This window comes from Ambystoma mexicanum, chromosome 4p (genome assembly GCF_040938575.1).
Source record: "Ambystoma mexicanum isolate Mex_15411 chromosome 4p, UKY_AmexF1_1, whole genome shotgun sequence".
In the NCBI taxonomy this organism is placed as follows: domain Eukaryota; kingdom Metazoa; phylum Chordata; class Amphibia; order Caudata; family Ambystomatidae; genus Ambystoma; species Ambystoma mexicanum.
The window spans coordinates 278,713,367-278,731,299 of NC_090927.1; the positions used below are offsets into that span (position 1 = coordinate 278,713,367).

The 17,933-nt window shown below is 46.3% G+C and overlaps 1 protein-coding gene across 5 annotated transcripts in view; it reads right to left on the minus strand.

Annotated features, from left to right (window-relative positions):
• Positions 1–17,933, minus strand: part of LOC138453201 (adhesion G protein-coupled receptor F5-like) — a 584,850-nt gene that overhangs the window by 21,053 nt on the left and 545,864 nt on the right. For all 5 annotated transcript variants that reach the window (XM_069605826.1, XM_069605823.1, XM_069605825.1 and 2 more), the window contains one exon: positions 8,838–8,928. In XM_069605826.1, the coding sequence (XP_069461927.1) occupies positions 8,838–8,928 (91 nt within the window). The remainder of the gene's footprint in view (positions 1–8,837; positions 8,929–17,933) is intronic.

Sequence of the window (17,933 nt, forward strand, 5' to 3'; positions counted from 1 at the left end):
TGATAAGGCCTCCATACCTTCACACATTTTCAAGGACGTTCTTCAAAGTCCTTTCATTTACTTCTCTTGCTCAGCTGAAAACTTTGATTTAACCACTAACTGGGTGTCCAACCTGGGGCACCTCGGTTTAAATGGAATACAAAACACGCTAATTGAGTTAATGAGTTTCACTTTGATGACATTAAGGAATTTTCAACTCACTGGGCCTCATTCCGACCTTGCTGGTCCGGAAAAAACGGTGGTGGTAAAACCGCGACCACTGTTCTTTCCGAACCGGCTCATTAAGAGTCCTGCAGCCGGTAGGTGTCACTCCCGCTAGGTCTGACCTGGCGGGTTTAACAACACCCGCCTGCAGGCGGACATGGAAACACCGGCTCTGTCATAGACAGAACCTGTGTTTCCATTATCCCCAACCCCATGGAGTCCTATGGTTATCTTAGTTGTATTTTTTGTTTTTTTTTGTCCCTGGTATTTGTCTAATTTTATTCACATCCACATAAATTGGACCACCGCTTGTTCTCACCTTTGTGTTATTGTCCAGACACCCATCCGGGGAATGCCTCTGCACTGTGTAAATGTGTTATTGTTGTAATCACATTCATTCAAACAAACACAAATACGTACTACTTAGGGGTTGTATTTGTGTATGTACCTGGTGTAGGTTACAAAGCCAAGATAAGCAGAGGCCGGTGGTAGGTCTAGCTGGTCTTAGGCCCTTCTCTTTGGAAGACATACTCCCAGGTTTCCTTCTCAAACACATATCGAAAGCAGATTGGTGCACAGGAACGGACTGCTTCTGCCCAACACCCATCAACACCATAGGTTTCACATCTACCTCTTTCACTGTCCCACTAATGACCTTCCCCCTTTTCCTATAAAACCGCGCATTACAAAAGGCTGCAATACAAGACCAATTACATTAAACTACTTACATTACATGGAATTATATGCTATGTGAGAATATCTCCTATGCATATACCACCTCCATAGTGTAAGACATTGAAGCTACTACAACCTCTAACCTTCCCTTGAACTGACCTATTTTAACCCCAAATAATTTGTACAGCGCTCTATTGCTTGATAGCTATGTTTGCAAAATACTAATTCAAAAACAAAATGCCAACACAAATACAAATACACGCATGTTGAGGGTAAATCCGCAGAATTCAACCTGTCAACGTTGTAATGTGGGTCTTCTGATGTTTGTAAAAGGCAAGTTAAACTTACACTTAAATGCTGTAGTCTAAATGAACGGTCGTTGTAGGATTAATGTTTAAAAATTAGCAAAACCAAAGAGATTGTTGTAGGAAGGTTTAGAATTAACCCTCCAGACCATCGTTCTTCAGTCTGCCAATACTTTACAGAAAGGGGAAAGAACATATGCAAATCAGGCTTGGTCCCACCCCAAAAGGGGCAGTGCAGCCTGAACTGCTTGGTTACATCCCTTCTGCACGAGACCACAAGAATCCCCAGACATGTTTCGGCCTCATTGGGCGTCACCAATGAGGTGTAGCTTTAGGCACCTAAAAGCAAGGCCGAAACAACAAGGCGGCCAGTGATGTGACATTGTATAATGGGGGTGCTGAGGTTTATAGCGATAGCCTCGAATGCAAAAGTATCGAATGCAAAAGTATCGAATGCAAAAGCATCGGGGAAAAAAGCATTTCTTTTCATTTTTTTCCATTTTTATTAATGGGGGGCTCTCGACCCCTGTTTTTTTACCCCTTAAACCCCATTATAATAAAAATAAAACCTTTACCTTTAATAAACTGCATTTTCTTGATGCTTTTGCATTCGATGCTTTGCATTCGATGGAATCACAGGATACCGGTGCTGATGGCTATGTGCCTGAAATGCCCTTATGCTCCAAAGGTGTACTTCTGTTCCAGCTGATCCACTCTGCCGCACAGTCTATGGAGCACCCCATAGTCTAAACCCTGAACTGGCTAGCAGGCAGTTTCGGAGACTAGAGCATGAGGACCTTCTCTGCACAGGGCAAAAGCTCCTGTCCTTGGCTAGTTTTAGTGAATGAGCAGTTTTGTGCATGCATGCATGTCTGCAACTTCTTTAATCGCCCCTTCCCTACCTACTTCACTCAGACCCCACCACCTTCACATAAAAAGAAGACTGGCATAGAGGGATTATGGGGGCAAGGGCAGGTAATGGTTGGCCAGCACAATGTAACCCTTGTACAGAGCCAATGCCAGCTGCAGGGCGAGGAGGGGCATTTTAAATCAGGTTGCTTGACAAGTGTGGAAAAGTGCAGATTGCACGGGAATCAGCACCAATTCTGTACCTGTTCTTTGCAACTGAACCCTACACTGGTCCTGGCCATATTTTCCTGTTTTGTGTCAGTGAAGATTGCATGGGTCCTGCTAATTCTATACATGAACTCAGCTGTGAGGGAAGTGTGCAATGGCCTGGCCATGCTGTACTTGTAACCGTTGCTTTGGGAAGCTTGTTTCTGAAACCCTAGGGTACACTTAACTTTAAAGATGTTGTTAATTGTTGCGCTGGGGGTCGCTTGCACTGGCCCAGCTTGAGCTGTACATGTATCAGTTTGTGACTGAAACGTGTACTGACTTTGACATGTAGTACCATAACTAAACCGTGAGGGAAGCTTGCACTGGCACTACCGAGGCTGTACATGTTTGTGCAGGAGACATGTACTGGCTCTGTTCATACAATACCGCCTGCACATGCTGTACTTTTTGTGAGGAAACTTCCACTTGCTCTTCCGATGCTGTATTGCATGTGAGGGTTTCTTGCTGTAGTACATGTTTGCAATAGAAGCTTGCACTTACCTTGTTCATTCTCTTCCTTGGTACTGTCTTTTCTGTTTCGCAATGAAGCTGGCAGGGTATGTGTGTGTCTTTATGTGTGTGTATGTGAATACGTGCACCAGGGGAGCTTGTGAATCTGGCCAGCAGGGCACACATGGACAGAGGTCAGGCCACTTTTGGAGGTAAGCACAGGTGTCATAGAATATGGTGTTGGCTTGGTAGGGGTTTGGGACGGCAACATTACCTTTCATTTAGGGCTGCTTAAATCCTTGCGCCTGCTTTGGCGAAGACACATATAGACTAAGCCAGCGGGATCTAATTTGGTGGCCTAAACTATACAGTGGCCGATCTGAAAATGCTTCAAAATGTGGTGGCTCCTTTGATCCTGTCACACTGCATCACAGGGGGCGCTGTGGATTGGGCATAGTATCTTCTGTGGCTGTGGTTCTGTCTCCCTGGCCCCCTGCTCCTCTATGGTCATTCTTGTAGAAACCCCTAGATACAGGAAGGATAACTACATATGGGAAGTAGAACTTGGACGGAAGAATCTTTTTTAATAAACCGGCTACTTATGTAGTGAACTGCACCTCTTGCTCTGGAGTATGAAAGGACTTCTAACCTTTAGACAAAATGTTAAAACCTACTTCTCTTGGTGCCTCTATAGTCCCTGTAATAGTGTTATGTTAACCTTGGATTGTGCTTGAAAACCCGCAATACTTCAATAAGATACCATAACAGGGGTAGAGTTAGCCCCTTAAGTGTCTGTCAGGGGTGTGCATTTACACCATCATTTTCATAGGACATAAATGAAACCCCTCCCTCAAGGAATCCCTGAATGGAAAGTAATCACATCCTAACCCCCCATTACATTGCAATCAGCTGGTTGGTACATAACTACTGTAGGATTGTAAAGTTATTGCAGACTGTCAAAAATATACTGTTTATAGGAACATTTGATATAATGTGTCTTTAATCCTCTGCTTGTGGTATCAGAACTGTCGGGTTCATTTCTAATCATCTAGTTATGATTGTGATGTCATAAAACACTAGCTGACAGCAGGTGAAGCTCATGGGAGTCATTTGTGACAGACACGCCCCATCCCCCACACCTATGAAAAGGGAGGGGCCTGGGTGCTCAAAGACAGATGCACTTCACAGAAACCACAGACAGCCTTTCAAAATACAGCAGCATTTCATCAGTTCAAGGCACCTCTATTGAAAGGAGAAAATACTGTTTTCCTTCAGTATTGTTCAGAATAATGTGTGTTCTTATGTAACACTTCTTGACAGATTCTTCCTGCTTCTAAGCGCTGTAATAGCAGGTGTTATTATTTCCAATGCAATGGTACTCAATTTGTTTACATAGGAAAATAGAGGGCTGGGTTGGCCATGCCTTGGATTTAAACTTGCAAAGTGGAAGCTGGCCCCAAGTCTGAGGCAAGTGCTTAGGTAGTGAGCGATACACCTTGAAAACCAAACCCACATGAAGAAGTTTTAAAACATATTATCAGTCATGGTGCCATTCTGTGAATGTTCAAATCACTCAGCCTTTCCACTCTGAGGAAAAGTGACTTGTTCACATTAAATCACAGACACCTGCTCTTTCCAATGGATGAATGTCTTCACTTCTTCTGCATTCACCGGGCCATACTTTTAGCTTGTCATTTTTACCTCTTGTGAAAAACCTGAGTTTTTTTCCCTTCCCACTCCCAGGGAACCTACCAAACAGGTGGCCAGGGGAGGGCCATTGCTTTTGGATCCCGACCCTGGGTGCGGACCAGTGAGGGAGGCTCATTTGGGTGAGGTTGAGACAAGGTATCCCCCTTTTCAAATAACTTCGTGCCCGCTATCCCCTTAGGCTACTGTCAGTCAGACCCCTGGTTTCCCCAGAGCCCTCAAGGCTTCTCCCATCTTATAACATCACAATGAAACTCCTACACTCAAGATAACTTTTCTCTTTCTATGAATGTCCCTCTAATGAGGCCAGGCGAAGTCAGGCACATAATTACGATCACAAACACCTGAATCCAATTGAGAACCGAACTAAGTAAAAAAGGTGGGACACAGATTCACAAAATGAGCACTGAAAGCCAGGAAGGCAGGTGCAAGTTCTAGAAGGAGAGCAGGCGAGATGGTGAGCAGCTGAGCAGAGGCTATTGAGAACCAGGCATGTGAGTACGGGATGCCGAGTCGGTACAAGGCAGCAGGCTGAAGCAGGAAAAAGCATGGCAAGAGAGCTGTGTCTTGTAGAAGCCGAAAGGGTTTGTAGAGGAGGAGTCAAATGCCTCTACCGGAAGTCCCGGCCCCATTCTTCCTATATGTTGGAAGACAGAAATTGTGACATGTACGACGCCGATAATGGTACCTATCCCGTGAAGAATCCTAGAAACCAGGTATCCTCGAAACCAGGTATCCATTGAGAAAGCCCTACATGATGTATCGGCAGAGAAAAGGAGGTTCCTGAACAAGTATGAAGTGACAAAGGCAAGAGACTGGTGATGTCACATGAAGCAGGGATGAAGCACCAAGAAGAGATGCCAAGGAAGAAAGTATATAAACCTTATAAAATCTGATGACAAAGTGAAGAGTTGAGTAACATTTCATGTGCAGGAATGAAGATTGCACATGTGAAGAGCATTGAAAAAAATGCAAATCGCTTTATAAACTGTATATATATATATACATGTGTATAGAATCTGGATGTTCCACATCGTATTTTAGCAAACTAGGACCCCACAAACAGAAAAGGGCTGAAAGTGTGGCACAGCAAAGAAAGACGGCTGACGATGAAGGAAGATTCGAGAAGGCTTGTCTGGCCCAGTGTCAAGAGTTGAGGCAGCCAAGAAACTGGTTATCTCTTCCAGAAGATACAATGAACATAAGAAGCGAGGCAAGCTCCTGTTGAGGTTCAATGGAAAAACACTATTAGCGGCAAGTCTTATTCATTTAATTGTTTTAAATGTGAGGAAGGAACTAAAACACTGACTTCTGTCACATGGTGTAGATGGAAATAGACTTTGGGCAAGCCAATTCGAGACTGGAGATAAGACTGTGCTCACACTCCCCTTTATTCTCAGGCACAGTGATACTTTGCAAGGCTGAGTTCAAAGACAATTCGAATGGCAGACAGCAGGAGTGATGATGGATGATGGGCTAATTAGGTGGGAAGCCATAGTCAAGCTCCTGGGGTACCAGTTGCGTGCTGCTAGCGAGTGGAATATTCCAGAAGGGTACAAGCGTGCCAACCAATTATGGAGGGGCATGTGGTAAAAAGCCTTATAGTTTGAAAACCAAGGAAACGTTGTTTTTTATGACAGTGAAGATGACTTGCGCTAGGGGTGGGCATAAGTTGTCCATCTGATGCTAGAGATCCAATCACTATCCTATCCCCCATCAAAGGTATACCTAGATGTTCCCCTTAAGCCTATCACAACACCAAATAGGTTTTCTTATTTTGCCACGTAGTAAGACGTCACTGATGGTGGGTTTTTGTTATAAATATGTGTTTTTTCATGTGAAATGTTGAGAGACTTCAGCAAATGTCTGTTGATGTCCGTTGTACTCCCTGTTTTAGACAATTGCAAATTAAACAGCTAGGTCTTATTATTGGTGTAAGAGTAACTTCTGTATCCCCATCCATACAATAAATTGTTACCTCGCTTAAAGGGCCTACGGGTTCAGGTTTGTCAAACGGAGCCTAGTTAATCTCTCTAAACTGTGTGCCAAGAGATTGTTTGTTTCCCTGGGACAGCCAGACAACCCAGGATGGTCTGAGGGGCAGGAGGGTAGAGACCCTGGCCTTGGATAAAAGAATCGTAAAGCACGTATTGTTAAAGTACAACCGGTGAGTTCAACGTGATGAGAGAGCCCGATTTGTAAAGACCCAAATGATAACCAAGTTGCAGGCAAGGTTTCGCGTAAGAAACGAGACTCGTTGAAAAAAAGCTTTGATTGTTCTGAACTGTGATGAAACAAAGTAACAGAGTGGTCCTGTGGAATACCGCATTGTCAAAAGTCTCTGTGAAATGTAAAAGTTAAACAAAGTATCGCTAAGGTGAAAAGCGAGTTACATAAATGTAATTCAAGTGAAAGCCGAAGGGAAAGGCTATGGAGTAGAATATTGAGTGAAATGAGATCTGGAAGGGGATCGGATGAAACAAAACTGAATGATTAAATGAAGGATAAGAAGTGGAACTTGTCGGAGTGCAAAAGAGCATGTTTAAGACAAAGACAAGAAAGTGGAACTTATCGTAGTGCTAGAATGCAAGTTTGAGGAAAGACTAACCGAATATAAGGAATAAGATAACAGAATGCAACAGTGTCCGAGTGGTCAGGCCTGCGGATGAGTAAAGCTATGCATTTTGAAAGTTTTTTGACATAAACCACATTATGAAAGCAGGAAGATTGGGGAAGGGAACCCCGTGCATCAAGAGGATGAAATGTTGTAATGTAAAATATTAAAGAGTCAAAGGTAACAAGTCATTGAAGCAGGCGAAAGAAGCCCAAGAAAGAGAATATTGTTAAAGCAGAACTGTGTTATACTAGAGAGCATTGAAACGGGCAAGGGAAGCCTGAGAGAAGTACATGAACCGTGGTAGATAAGACAAGTATTGTACTGCCTTTTTGTGAACTGTTTGGAACAAACTGAACTTGTGGAGATCCCGTGTGACTTCAGTTTGGGGAAGGGAGTTGAAAAGAAACTCCATGGTTATCCTGGTATTCTTTTGAGACACTTATATGCTTTATCCAATAACCTGCACATTGTTAAGTTAGAGAGTGCGGCCAAGCATAGATGTGACACATACAGATTCTTTAATTTTGACAGACAGACTTTTGGACTATTCTTTCTTCTTTATCTAAATGGTCAAGGCTACTCCAATTTAGAAATAGAGAACGTTAGGCATTCTTCAAACCCCATTTCTATAAATAAAGGTTTTTGCAACTTGTCTTTTTGTGTCTGTGACTACCTCTGAGCACCATGCCTTTCTCACACTCTTTATACCGTTAATGTATTTGTCTTTCACTTTTAAAATTCACTTTGTCATTACAGGGGGAGGTGATCCCCCTGTAAACCGTTTCTTTTCAAACCCATGTTATTCCCCTTACCCCATCCGTAACCCCAATCCTAACCTTAACCATATTCCTTGATTTAAGCTTACCCCTATCCTTCTTCTATGCCAAACCCCATCTCATACCCTTTCATTACCTTACCCTTAAATCTACTGTAAGCTAAATGCTTTTGCCAACCCCGATCCTAAATCCTAAACTTCATCATTACAGTGGAAATCCACCTAAAGTCCCCCTTCTTTTAGTATCCCTATCTTTTCCCTTAAGCCATACCACCTACCACTAACTTTTTCCTTACCTTTAAAATGAACCCTCACTAAACCCTGAGCCAACCCTCATCCTAACTCTAACCCAATTTCTAAATATAATCCTAAACGTCAACATTAGAAGATGCAGATGCGGTAAAAGCAGAAGTGTTCAATGTCCGAAGGAGTGAATGTAGAAGAGGTAAATAAAGATGAGGATTTTTGGGGGAGAAGTAAAGGGGGAATTCCCTTTTCAACAACATCAAACAGCAGCCCCTCTAAATACGAGAACAATCTACTAACTTATTCATTTACATATTTATTTATTGGCATCATCAGCTCCTTTGAACTATTTCAAAACGAGAATTCTTCGACTATGTAAACTCTTAGTCCGCGACCCTGTTTGAGTTTGCATAAATCCCCTTCATGGTGCCTGGTATTTTTGTAATACATAGTTGGGCATACATTCTGTATATATTCAGGACTATCTCTTGTGCTTTAAGGGTTCTCGTTACAGGATTCTTGCCTGTTTCAGGCTGGATCGACAGGGGGTTTTCCACACACTTTTTACAATAGTATTCTACCTACACCCCGTTTTTTCTGTCACATTAAATCTGCTGCAAGTTTGTGCACTCTTGCACTGTCGTTAACAGTAGTATCATGCATTCTTCATTTGGGGTGTACAAAAAAAGTTTAGAGACACTAACCAATTGAAGAGGAACTCCAAATATTATGAACATACCTCGTTTTCCAAAGATTTTGAGGGATGGTTTTGGTAGCTTAGGCATCTTCACGTTGGGTTTCGAGAGATGAATATTGCTGAAAGTTGTTGACTGTAAAAACAGAAAGTGTGTAAATTAATGTTCTTGAGAAAATTAGCGGCATGTAAAGGAAGATAGATACCACTTCTAGGTTCTATGTGATTTTATCGAAAATAATCGCATTTTTATGTTGATCGATTTTGCCACAATTATATGCGAGGGAAGACCTCCACCAGGCAACCTCTCCTTAACCCCTCTACTTTATTTATTCGAAAAACCGACCCCCCATATATTTGGTGCAAAATTTGATCCAAAAATGTGAGGAATTCTACTGCAGCAAAAACTGATGTTACCCTATTTCTTACGCAGCAATCTGAGGTTCCTCCAGCACCCTTGTCCTCTCACATTTGAAGGCTATACCCAAAATGTTAAAGGTTCTGCTAAAATGGGTGCTTCTAATTGTATATGCATGCTTGCTGCTAAGCCAGTGTTTGATTATGATTGAGCATTCACAATCTCACATGGTTTGATTTAAAGGCACGTTTGAATTAGTGATGCATGTCGGTCACCTGCAACAGTACCTTTAAAACTGGCACATCATGTGCTCATTTTGGAAACACATATACTAAAATTGGATCCGACACAGAGAAGATCATGTATTTATTGGCTATTTATAATGCGCTTATACAGTATGGCTCCTGTGCAAATAGGCATGCAAATTCATGAAACATGTCATATTAAAAAAACTAAAATAAAAACTGGCCCAATGCAGAGAGGTAGGCTTTGCATGTGTGCCTTGGTTCACCATATTAATGTCCAAAGCGTGCTTGTCAACTGTGGGCAACTGTGTTTGGAAAAAAATGTCCACTGCACCCAGATTTTTGCAAGAAGGACTAGAAAAATGTGCTGTTGTTCGGTTCCTATGAAGGTGTTGTGCTTCACACAGGCCCTATCGCGTACAGACCATGAACTACACGGGAGCCCAGTTCTGCATAACCTTCTCTTTATTCTGTCACGTAACAACTGAAATCCCTTTCTCTCGTCCCTCCCCTTCCTCCAGCCTCCTGCTCCCTCCCATCATCCTGGTCACTGGTTCTTAATGAGCGTTCTCATTCACTGGTAACACCTCTCCCGCACTTAGCAAGAAAGTTCCTGGGTGAAATCTGTTCAATCAGACGCTGGGGTTTCCTTGTGGCCCTCTGGGGCTGGCGAGGTGACTCTCGCGTTTCGCTTGATGATTCAGCTTGTGGCACCTCTGTCTTCTCAATTGTCGTCTTCCTCCAGCTCGGTTGACGGTTCTTCTCCTGAGTCTACTTCTTCTGTGTATAACTTTCGGAAGAATGATGCGTTCTGTGTTACCTCGCCTTGGTCTCCCATTGCTGTCACCATTGGCCCTTTGATGGCCGTAATTAGGAATGGCTCTGGGTTGTATCACAAGTCCGTTTTCCTTTGTTGTCCTTGTATGACCACAACGGTTTCTCCAAATGGGATTTGTGGCTCCTTGGCCCTTCTCTTTCGGTCTGCCCATTCCCTGGCTTTTCGTTTGTTTTCCGCATCTCTTTCTTGGATCTCTGCATCCTGTTCGGGGGTATAGTCTTCCACCTGGGGAAGGCAAGTCTGTGGCCGGTATTTCATCATGAGTTCTGCAGGTGTTCGCCCTGTCGTCTCATGAGGCGTGTTCCTGTAACTCTGCAGCATCTGGCATATTGCTTCTGATTGTGGCATCTGGTCTATTATGGCTTTTTGTCTGGTTCGCTTAATTGTGGCCATAAATCTTTCCACCATGCCGCTGGCTTAGGGCCACAGTGGTGTAACGTTTTGGTGGTGAAAGCCTCTAATGATTTGCCAGTCTCTGGAATTCCTGCCCCATGAATGGTGGGCCGTTGTCAGTCTTTACCGTGACAGGGATTCCCCATTCACTGACCAGTTTGTCTATCACTGGAGCTACGTGGTGGAATGCCGTTGACTGCACGTGTTTGATAAGGGAAAATCGGGAATATTCCTCCACCGTGACCAGCATGTGTCCTCCCTCCTCAAGAGGGCCATAGAAATCCATGGCTATCCTCTGAGGTTTGCTCAGTGCTGCTTTCTGGCAGGGCCCACAGTGTGTTAGTACGTCCTCCATAATGACATCCATGTATGGGAACCATACTTGGTTCCTTAATATCTTTTTTGTGTTTTCAACTCATCGGTGTCCCTCGTTGGCTATCATCACCAGCGTTTTCCTGAGGCCTTTGGGGACTACCAGCCGGTTGCCTCTTAGTAGCGTGCCCTGGTCTGTTGTCGCCAGCTCTGTTTGTATTTTGGCTAGCCTCTCTAGGTCTTTCCTATCTACCTCCCCTCCCGTGCAATGTTCAGAGTCGGAGATGTTTCCACTTGTTCTCATTGGTGAGACGCACTGTTGCCTGTATGGTGGGGTCTGCTCTGCTCTTGGAGGCAAATCCTTCTGTGGTAACCGTGGGGGGAAGTGCGTTCATGGACAGGTATGAAATGTAGTCCTCCGCCTCGCGTGTCATGGTGGTCTCTGTTCCCCCTTCCGGGTGTCGGGATAAGTTGTCAGCCGGGTTGGCACCCTGCTCTGGCTTGAAGATGATCTTGTAGTTGTACTCTTGGAGTCTAATGCCACACCTTTCGATACAAGGGGGCATCTTGGTTTTGGGATTGCCAAATAGGGACAACAGTGCTTGGTGATCCGTAATGAGGGTGAACCTCCTCCCGATGACAAAATGATGACATTTCTCACAGTCCCACATGGCTGACAGGCTTTCGCGTTCTGCTTGAGAGTAGGCTCTTTCTATGTGCAACAGGGCTCTGCTGGCGTATGCGATGATTTTACGTTTGCCGTTGTCATTGGGGTCAGACTGGGCTAGTATTGCTCCAAGACCCACAGCGCTAGTGTCAACCGTGAGGTCGGTGTCCCAATTTGGGTCGAAGTATGCCAGTTGTCGATGGTTGGCAAGTTCTTGTTTTACGGTCCAGAAGGCATCCTGGCATTGTTTGTCACAGTTAAATGGGCTCCTTTCTTGAGTAGGTTTCGAAGGAGGTCTGTGATGGTGGCGTATTTCGGTAGATAACAAGCGCATCCCCAGGAATGACCACAGTTCAGATATCCCGGTAGCATGCTGGTTGGCGATGGCCTTGATTTTCTCCGGGTAAGCTGTGATGCCTTGATTTGAAAAGATGTGGCCAAAGAAGAGCAGGCTGTCTTTGTTGATGTCGCACTTGGGGCCATTTAGTGTGAGGCCAGCGGTGTGGAGGATGTTGCACACCGCCGGGAGGGCTTTGTCGTGTTGTTCTTGATTGGTTCCAAAGATGAGGATATCGTCACTGTAGTTGAGGGCGTTAAATACAACGGAGATTAGCTTGAAAGATCTCTGCAGCTGGGGAGATCCCAAAGTTGAGACGTTTGTACTGAAACAGTCCATCATGTGTTGTGATTGGCCTAGAAGCGGGATCAATTACCAGTTGGCGGTATCCCTAGTTCAGGTCCAGTTTCGAAAAGCGAGTGGCCTGGTTTAACCTCACTAGCATGTCCTCGATGCTGGGCCCCGGGTGTCTCTTTCGCTGGATGCCCGTGTTCGGAATGCGCATGTCAACGCACAAATGAAGTCGTCCATTGGGGGTCATTAGACCCAGGCATTAACCATGGCTCTATTAGCGCCATGGTTGAAGCAGGTATTTTACCAACTCTGCCATGGTGAATGGCGGAATTACCGCCCCATTCCAAGGTTGGCGGGGTGGTAATTCCCCATTCACCATTGGCCATTCCCCATTTCCATTTTTGCCCCCATAAGGCTCAATGCAAATGGGGAAGGCGGTAGTTACAGTACTGCAAATTGCGGTACCGTAATTACCTCCAAGGTCCCTTTGCGGGTCCAATTCTTACCGCCTGGTAAAACCAGCCGTTCCGTTAAGGTAGGGACCCGCAAAGGGACCTCGTAATTAGGTGGTAAGGGTTTAACGGCGCTGACACCTTTTACAGCGCCGTTAACCCCTTACCGCCTGGGTCATAATGAGGCCCATTGTCTTTCGGGACGATGACTAGGGGAGATACCCACGGTGTAGGGCCCTCCGCCCTTTCAATTATGTTGTGTTGTAGGAGAAGCTGCAATTCCTGTGTCTCCTGTGCCTGAAGATGAAAACCAACCCTGCGTGGGGTACTGGGATTACGGTATCTTTCAGCATACCAACGCCCTCAAAGAGCTTGGGGAATAGGGTACTGAGCCTCTCAATGTCCAGGGGCTGGTGGGTTATCGATTGCACAAGATTAGTGTTTGGCGGGAAGCCCTGTATGTGCCAGGGCTTGGGCTGTCCGATAGCTGAGGAGACAGCATCCGATAGAGGGACTCTGTATGACGTGAATGGCTATAGAGACTCTGCAACCTCTGTAGGATAGATCACAGAGGAACTGTCCTTTTGATTTTAATGGTTGTGTTGAGGAGGTCCCAGACATGGCCTGCACCCCTTCCCCTCATTTGAGGTACCAGGAGCGTACTCGCCAAGGTATGTGACGTATGAGGAGCAAATGAACCTACAAAGAGCTGCACTGGGACTCTGCCTAGTATACATCAGAAGAGCCATACCTGTTGAAGCACCCATAACCAGACAACCCTGGGCAGCACGGTACCCTATCAGACAGCTGTACCAGCCGCTGACACGAAACGGAGTACTTACAGACGGTCCATGAAGAGAACCAAAGAGCCCTAATGGAAGGCCAGAGGAAATGACACAAGGGCCTAAACAGACTCATGAATGAACAAAAGCAGCTATCGAAGATAGCACGCCAGTGCGAGTAACTACGAAAATAAATATAATGGACACAGAGAAGAAACGGTGTTAAAACGTAAGGAAACGTTGCTATGAGACAAGATGGAAGCAACCGACCTGTTAAACCTGTGTAAATAGGCTTGAAACGCAAGATGCTAAGAAATCGATAATGCTTGCAATGCTTAGTAGAAGTTAGAGCAGCAAGCACCAACCATATATCTACCTCAATAAGGCACATTATACAAGTGCGGCTCCATTTTGTAAAAACAGAAATAAACCTAGGCGGCCAAGGCCTAACTGGTCGGGTTTCATATACAAGCCCAAGCCAGGGGACAGAGCGCAATCGAAACTCAACTAAGAGCGGCTCATGCCTAGGAAATCGAGGTCAACCAGAGAAAGGGAGGAAAGGGTCAGCTAACAAGACTCAAACTTCAGAGCATACCAGCCTGCCTCATGAAGGTCAAGATAAGGGGGGCCCATGCAGGTGGTGAGGCTGAAACAGAATGAAATGCACTAAAAGCTGGAAAGTGAAGCAGATTCATGGTGAACTAACACGTGACCAGCCAGGCGCGAAGAAGTACCACCGCCTGATGTCATCCAGGACCCGAGGATGCCATAACATTTCCCGATAAGAGACTACAGTTTCAAGGCCATCCTTAGCCAACTAATTGACACATCTCCCTAAAACACTGATTAATGGAAGGCAGGCAGGGTGAAACTTGGGACACCAGGCACATGGGTGTCCATTCTGCATGCCGCTAATTAAAACGGGGATTTATGTCCAGGGGCGTAACTTGCCCAATTACAATGGACCATGTAATCTAGGGTCCTATAGATACTGTAACCAATAGGACGTCGTAATTGTAGTGACGCCCATCATGCGTGATGTAGTGGGATGGGAGTAGATGCCCACCCGATAAGAGTTATCCAAACCGCATGCCCTATTATCATATACAGATATAACACCTATTCTTAAGTTACCTTTCCTAACCAATTATATTGCATGATGATTTTTTATAGAATTAGACATCAGTGATGATGAGTTTTGCTTATAACAACGATTGTTCGACTGAAGTTCGAGGAAGTCGGAGCAAGACAGGTGATCGCAATGCTGCTGATTTCCATTTGTTTCTCTGTTTGATGTACTTGTCATTAAACGGACTTCCCTTTGCCAACTTACTGAGTCCTCATTATTAGTCGTGTTGGAGTAAGTGAATCCTGCAACCCCTGTCCTCACATGGTGCAGCTATCTTGTCTTACAAGTTCTAGAGGGTGAGCGCTGACCTATGGGCCCGTCAGTGAATTCCTCCCTTCCTGAACATTTGGGTAGCCCCCCAATTGAAAAATGTAGCAGTGGGACTTGCACAGAGGGTATGTGGCCGCTATGACAAGGTATAGCTGTTCATTCATGACATTGACGGCAGCCCCTGTATCCACGACAAACTGGTTGTGGAGGCCTCCAATTTGTAGCATTACCTTAGGTGCTTTTGTCTCGTCCGATGAGGTGGAGATGAGCCTCACATACTCTCTACTGTACTTATCATAGGACTAGTGTTGGAAGTCTTCTGATTCTGGCAGTTCCCATGGTGGAGGGTTTTCATATGGGTCGTGGCATACCGTAGAATGGGGTTAGTGCACATGTCATATTCTTGGCTCAGCCCATGTCCTCCTTGGTGGGCCAGCTCCGGGTTGTTCTGGTAGTTTTGCACTTCGAGGTTGTGTTGCTAGTCGTACATGTCCAAGTGGCGCCTGGTCGGTTCAATATATAGGTCTTCCTAGGCTCTGATCACTTCTGGGTGGGCTGTCGTTGGGTTTGGATACCCTTCCTGGAGTGGTCTTAGTGGGTCTCTGTCTATGGTTCCGCTAGTCGATGGGTTCTCTCGGCTGGTCCAGATGTCTGGTTAGGTTCGGCGGTGGTGCCAATCGGTAGTTCGTGGGATCTGGCAGCTTTTCTTTGCACATCGCCTGGAAATGGTTGTCTTGGCCACAGCACAGACACCTTTCTCCAATGGTGGGGCATGGACCCCTATGAGGGTATTCAAACCCGCACCAGTAGCATTGCTTGTCACTGTGAGGGTGTTGTGGTGGGCCTCTGAAACCTTGTCTCCCCGGAAATACAGGGTATCTGGTGTATGCTGGCAGTCCAGGGGTTATGGTGGCGATGATTTCACTCTTTTTGGGGTTCTCGATGGCTGCTGCCTGGGCATCAACCCTTTTGTATATTTGCGCCAGATCAATTATCTCCTGCAGGGAAAGGTTTTTTTTCAGTAGGTGCTTTCTAAATAAGGAGGAGGTACATCCATCAATGATTCTCAGGCGGATTGGGTCACCGTCATTAAAGTTGGTGAAATCACGGTGTGTAGGCAGATGATGAATTCCCCTATTGATTCGTGGGGAAGCTGGATTGATTGAACGCATATCGTTCATAGTCTCTATTGGGGAGTACTATTAATTTGCTGTTGAGAGCTGCTAGGAGGCGTTGGTACGTGGTTCTTTCCTGTTTTGGAATTGTCTTCATTAGGCTCTTTATTTCTTTTCCTGCCAGGTTGGCAAATACATCTATTTTGTTTGGTGCATCGTCGTTTCCTATCGCCCTCATAAAATCTTCTATCTCTTCGACCCATTCTGCCCATCTTTGGCCCTGGTCGTGGTGTTGGTTCAGGGAGAATGGGTTAGGACGTCGCAAGAAGTTGGCTCGGGATGCAGGTCCCAGGTTTGCGAGGGTGCATGCTCCAGCGTCAGCAGTTTGCTGTGCCTGGTCAACCATCTTGAGAGGGGCCTCTGGTGTTGGTCCCTTTCCACTCGGTTGACATTGTGAGGTATTGTCCCTGGTGATGTCAGGTTGGGCGGTGAAGTTGTTCTGTGGGGCTCTTCCCCCCTGTCTGAGGCGTTAGCGGCGTCTGCAGTGATGCGTTTGCGTTAAGACCTTCACCCCTGCTGTTGCCCTGGTTGATTGTGCGCGGTGTGCTGTGGGGCCTGTGGTGTTGTTCCTCTGGTGTGGGCTTGTAGGTATGTGGCCATGGGTATGTGCCATTGGCCTGGCCTTGCGGTCTCACAGGCCTTGGCGCACGCAAGTTTCTTGGGCCATTGATGTGTTTTGCTGGCAGTATACAAAGCGCACAGCCTTGCTGTCCTTGGCACATGCGTGTTTTGGGCCTTTGATGTGGTCTGCTGTCAGTATACAAGGCGCACAGCCTTGTGCGGCTGTTTCAGGTCACAGGCGTGTTTCTTGGCGGCTGTTTCTGGTAACAGGCATGTTTCTTGGGCCTTTGTTGAGGTGATTGCAGTGTTTAAAGTGCACGGCCTTATGCGGTGGCCGTTTCGGGTCACACTTGTGTTTCTTGAGCCTTTGTTGGTGTTTGTTGGCGGTGTTCAAAAGTGCATGGCCGTATGCGGCCGTTTCGGGTCTGGCTCTGTGAACGCCCGGGAACGTGGGCTGCTGGCAATGTGTCTGTGTCCTTTCCGGGTCACACGTGGGCTTCTTGGTCCTTTGTTGGTGTTGTTGGCGGTGTTCAAAAGTGCACGGCCATAAGCAGCCGTTTTGGGTTTGGCTCTGTGGGTAGGCCGGAGCACGGGCTGCTGGCAATGTGTCCGTGGCCTTGTGGGTGCCTCGTGATACGGGGCTGTGTCTCTTTTGGTGCGTGATTGTGTCCCTGGACTTGTGGGTAGCTCGGAGTACGGGGCCGCGTGTCTCTTACCGTTGTCTGTCCGCAGACTTTCCAATGACGGATGCAGGCGGGATGTATTTCTGAAGGAGTCCCACAATCAGTCACTCCGCTCCCGCTGCCTTCCTTGCTGTGTTCTGGGCCCTTTCTTGTGTCGGATGGTCCGTCCTCCGTTCTGAAACTCCGCTCCAGTGCCCTCCTGGGCACCTCACTTATTGGCACTTCACCGGGCGCACTTGTCTCGCCAGCACACTGCTGGGTGCACCGGTCCCTCCGTCTTCACACTGCTGGGCACACCTGACCCACCCTCGGTCCTGCTGACTCACCAGTACCTCCGTCCTACTGCTGGGCCCATCGTCACACTGCTGGGCACCCCGTCCCTCCGTCGGATCTGCTGGGTCCGCCAGTTCTACCTTGCGCACGACATGAGCGCTCAATAACTTTGTTGCCAGTTGTTGTGCTTCAGACAGGCCCCATCACGTACAGACCATGAACTACACGGGAGCCCAGTTCTGCATAACCTTCTCTTTATTCCGTCACGTAACAACTGAACTCCCTTTCCCTCGTCCCTCCCCTTCCTCCCATCTCCTGCTCCCTCCCATCCTCCTGGGTCCCTGGTTCTTAAAGCGGCAGTGTTTCTCATTC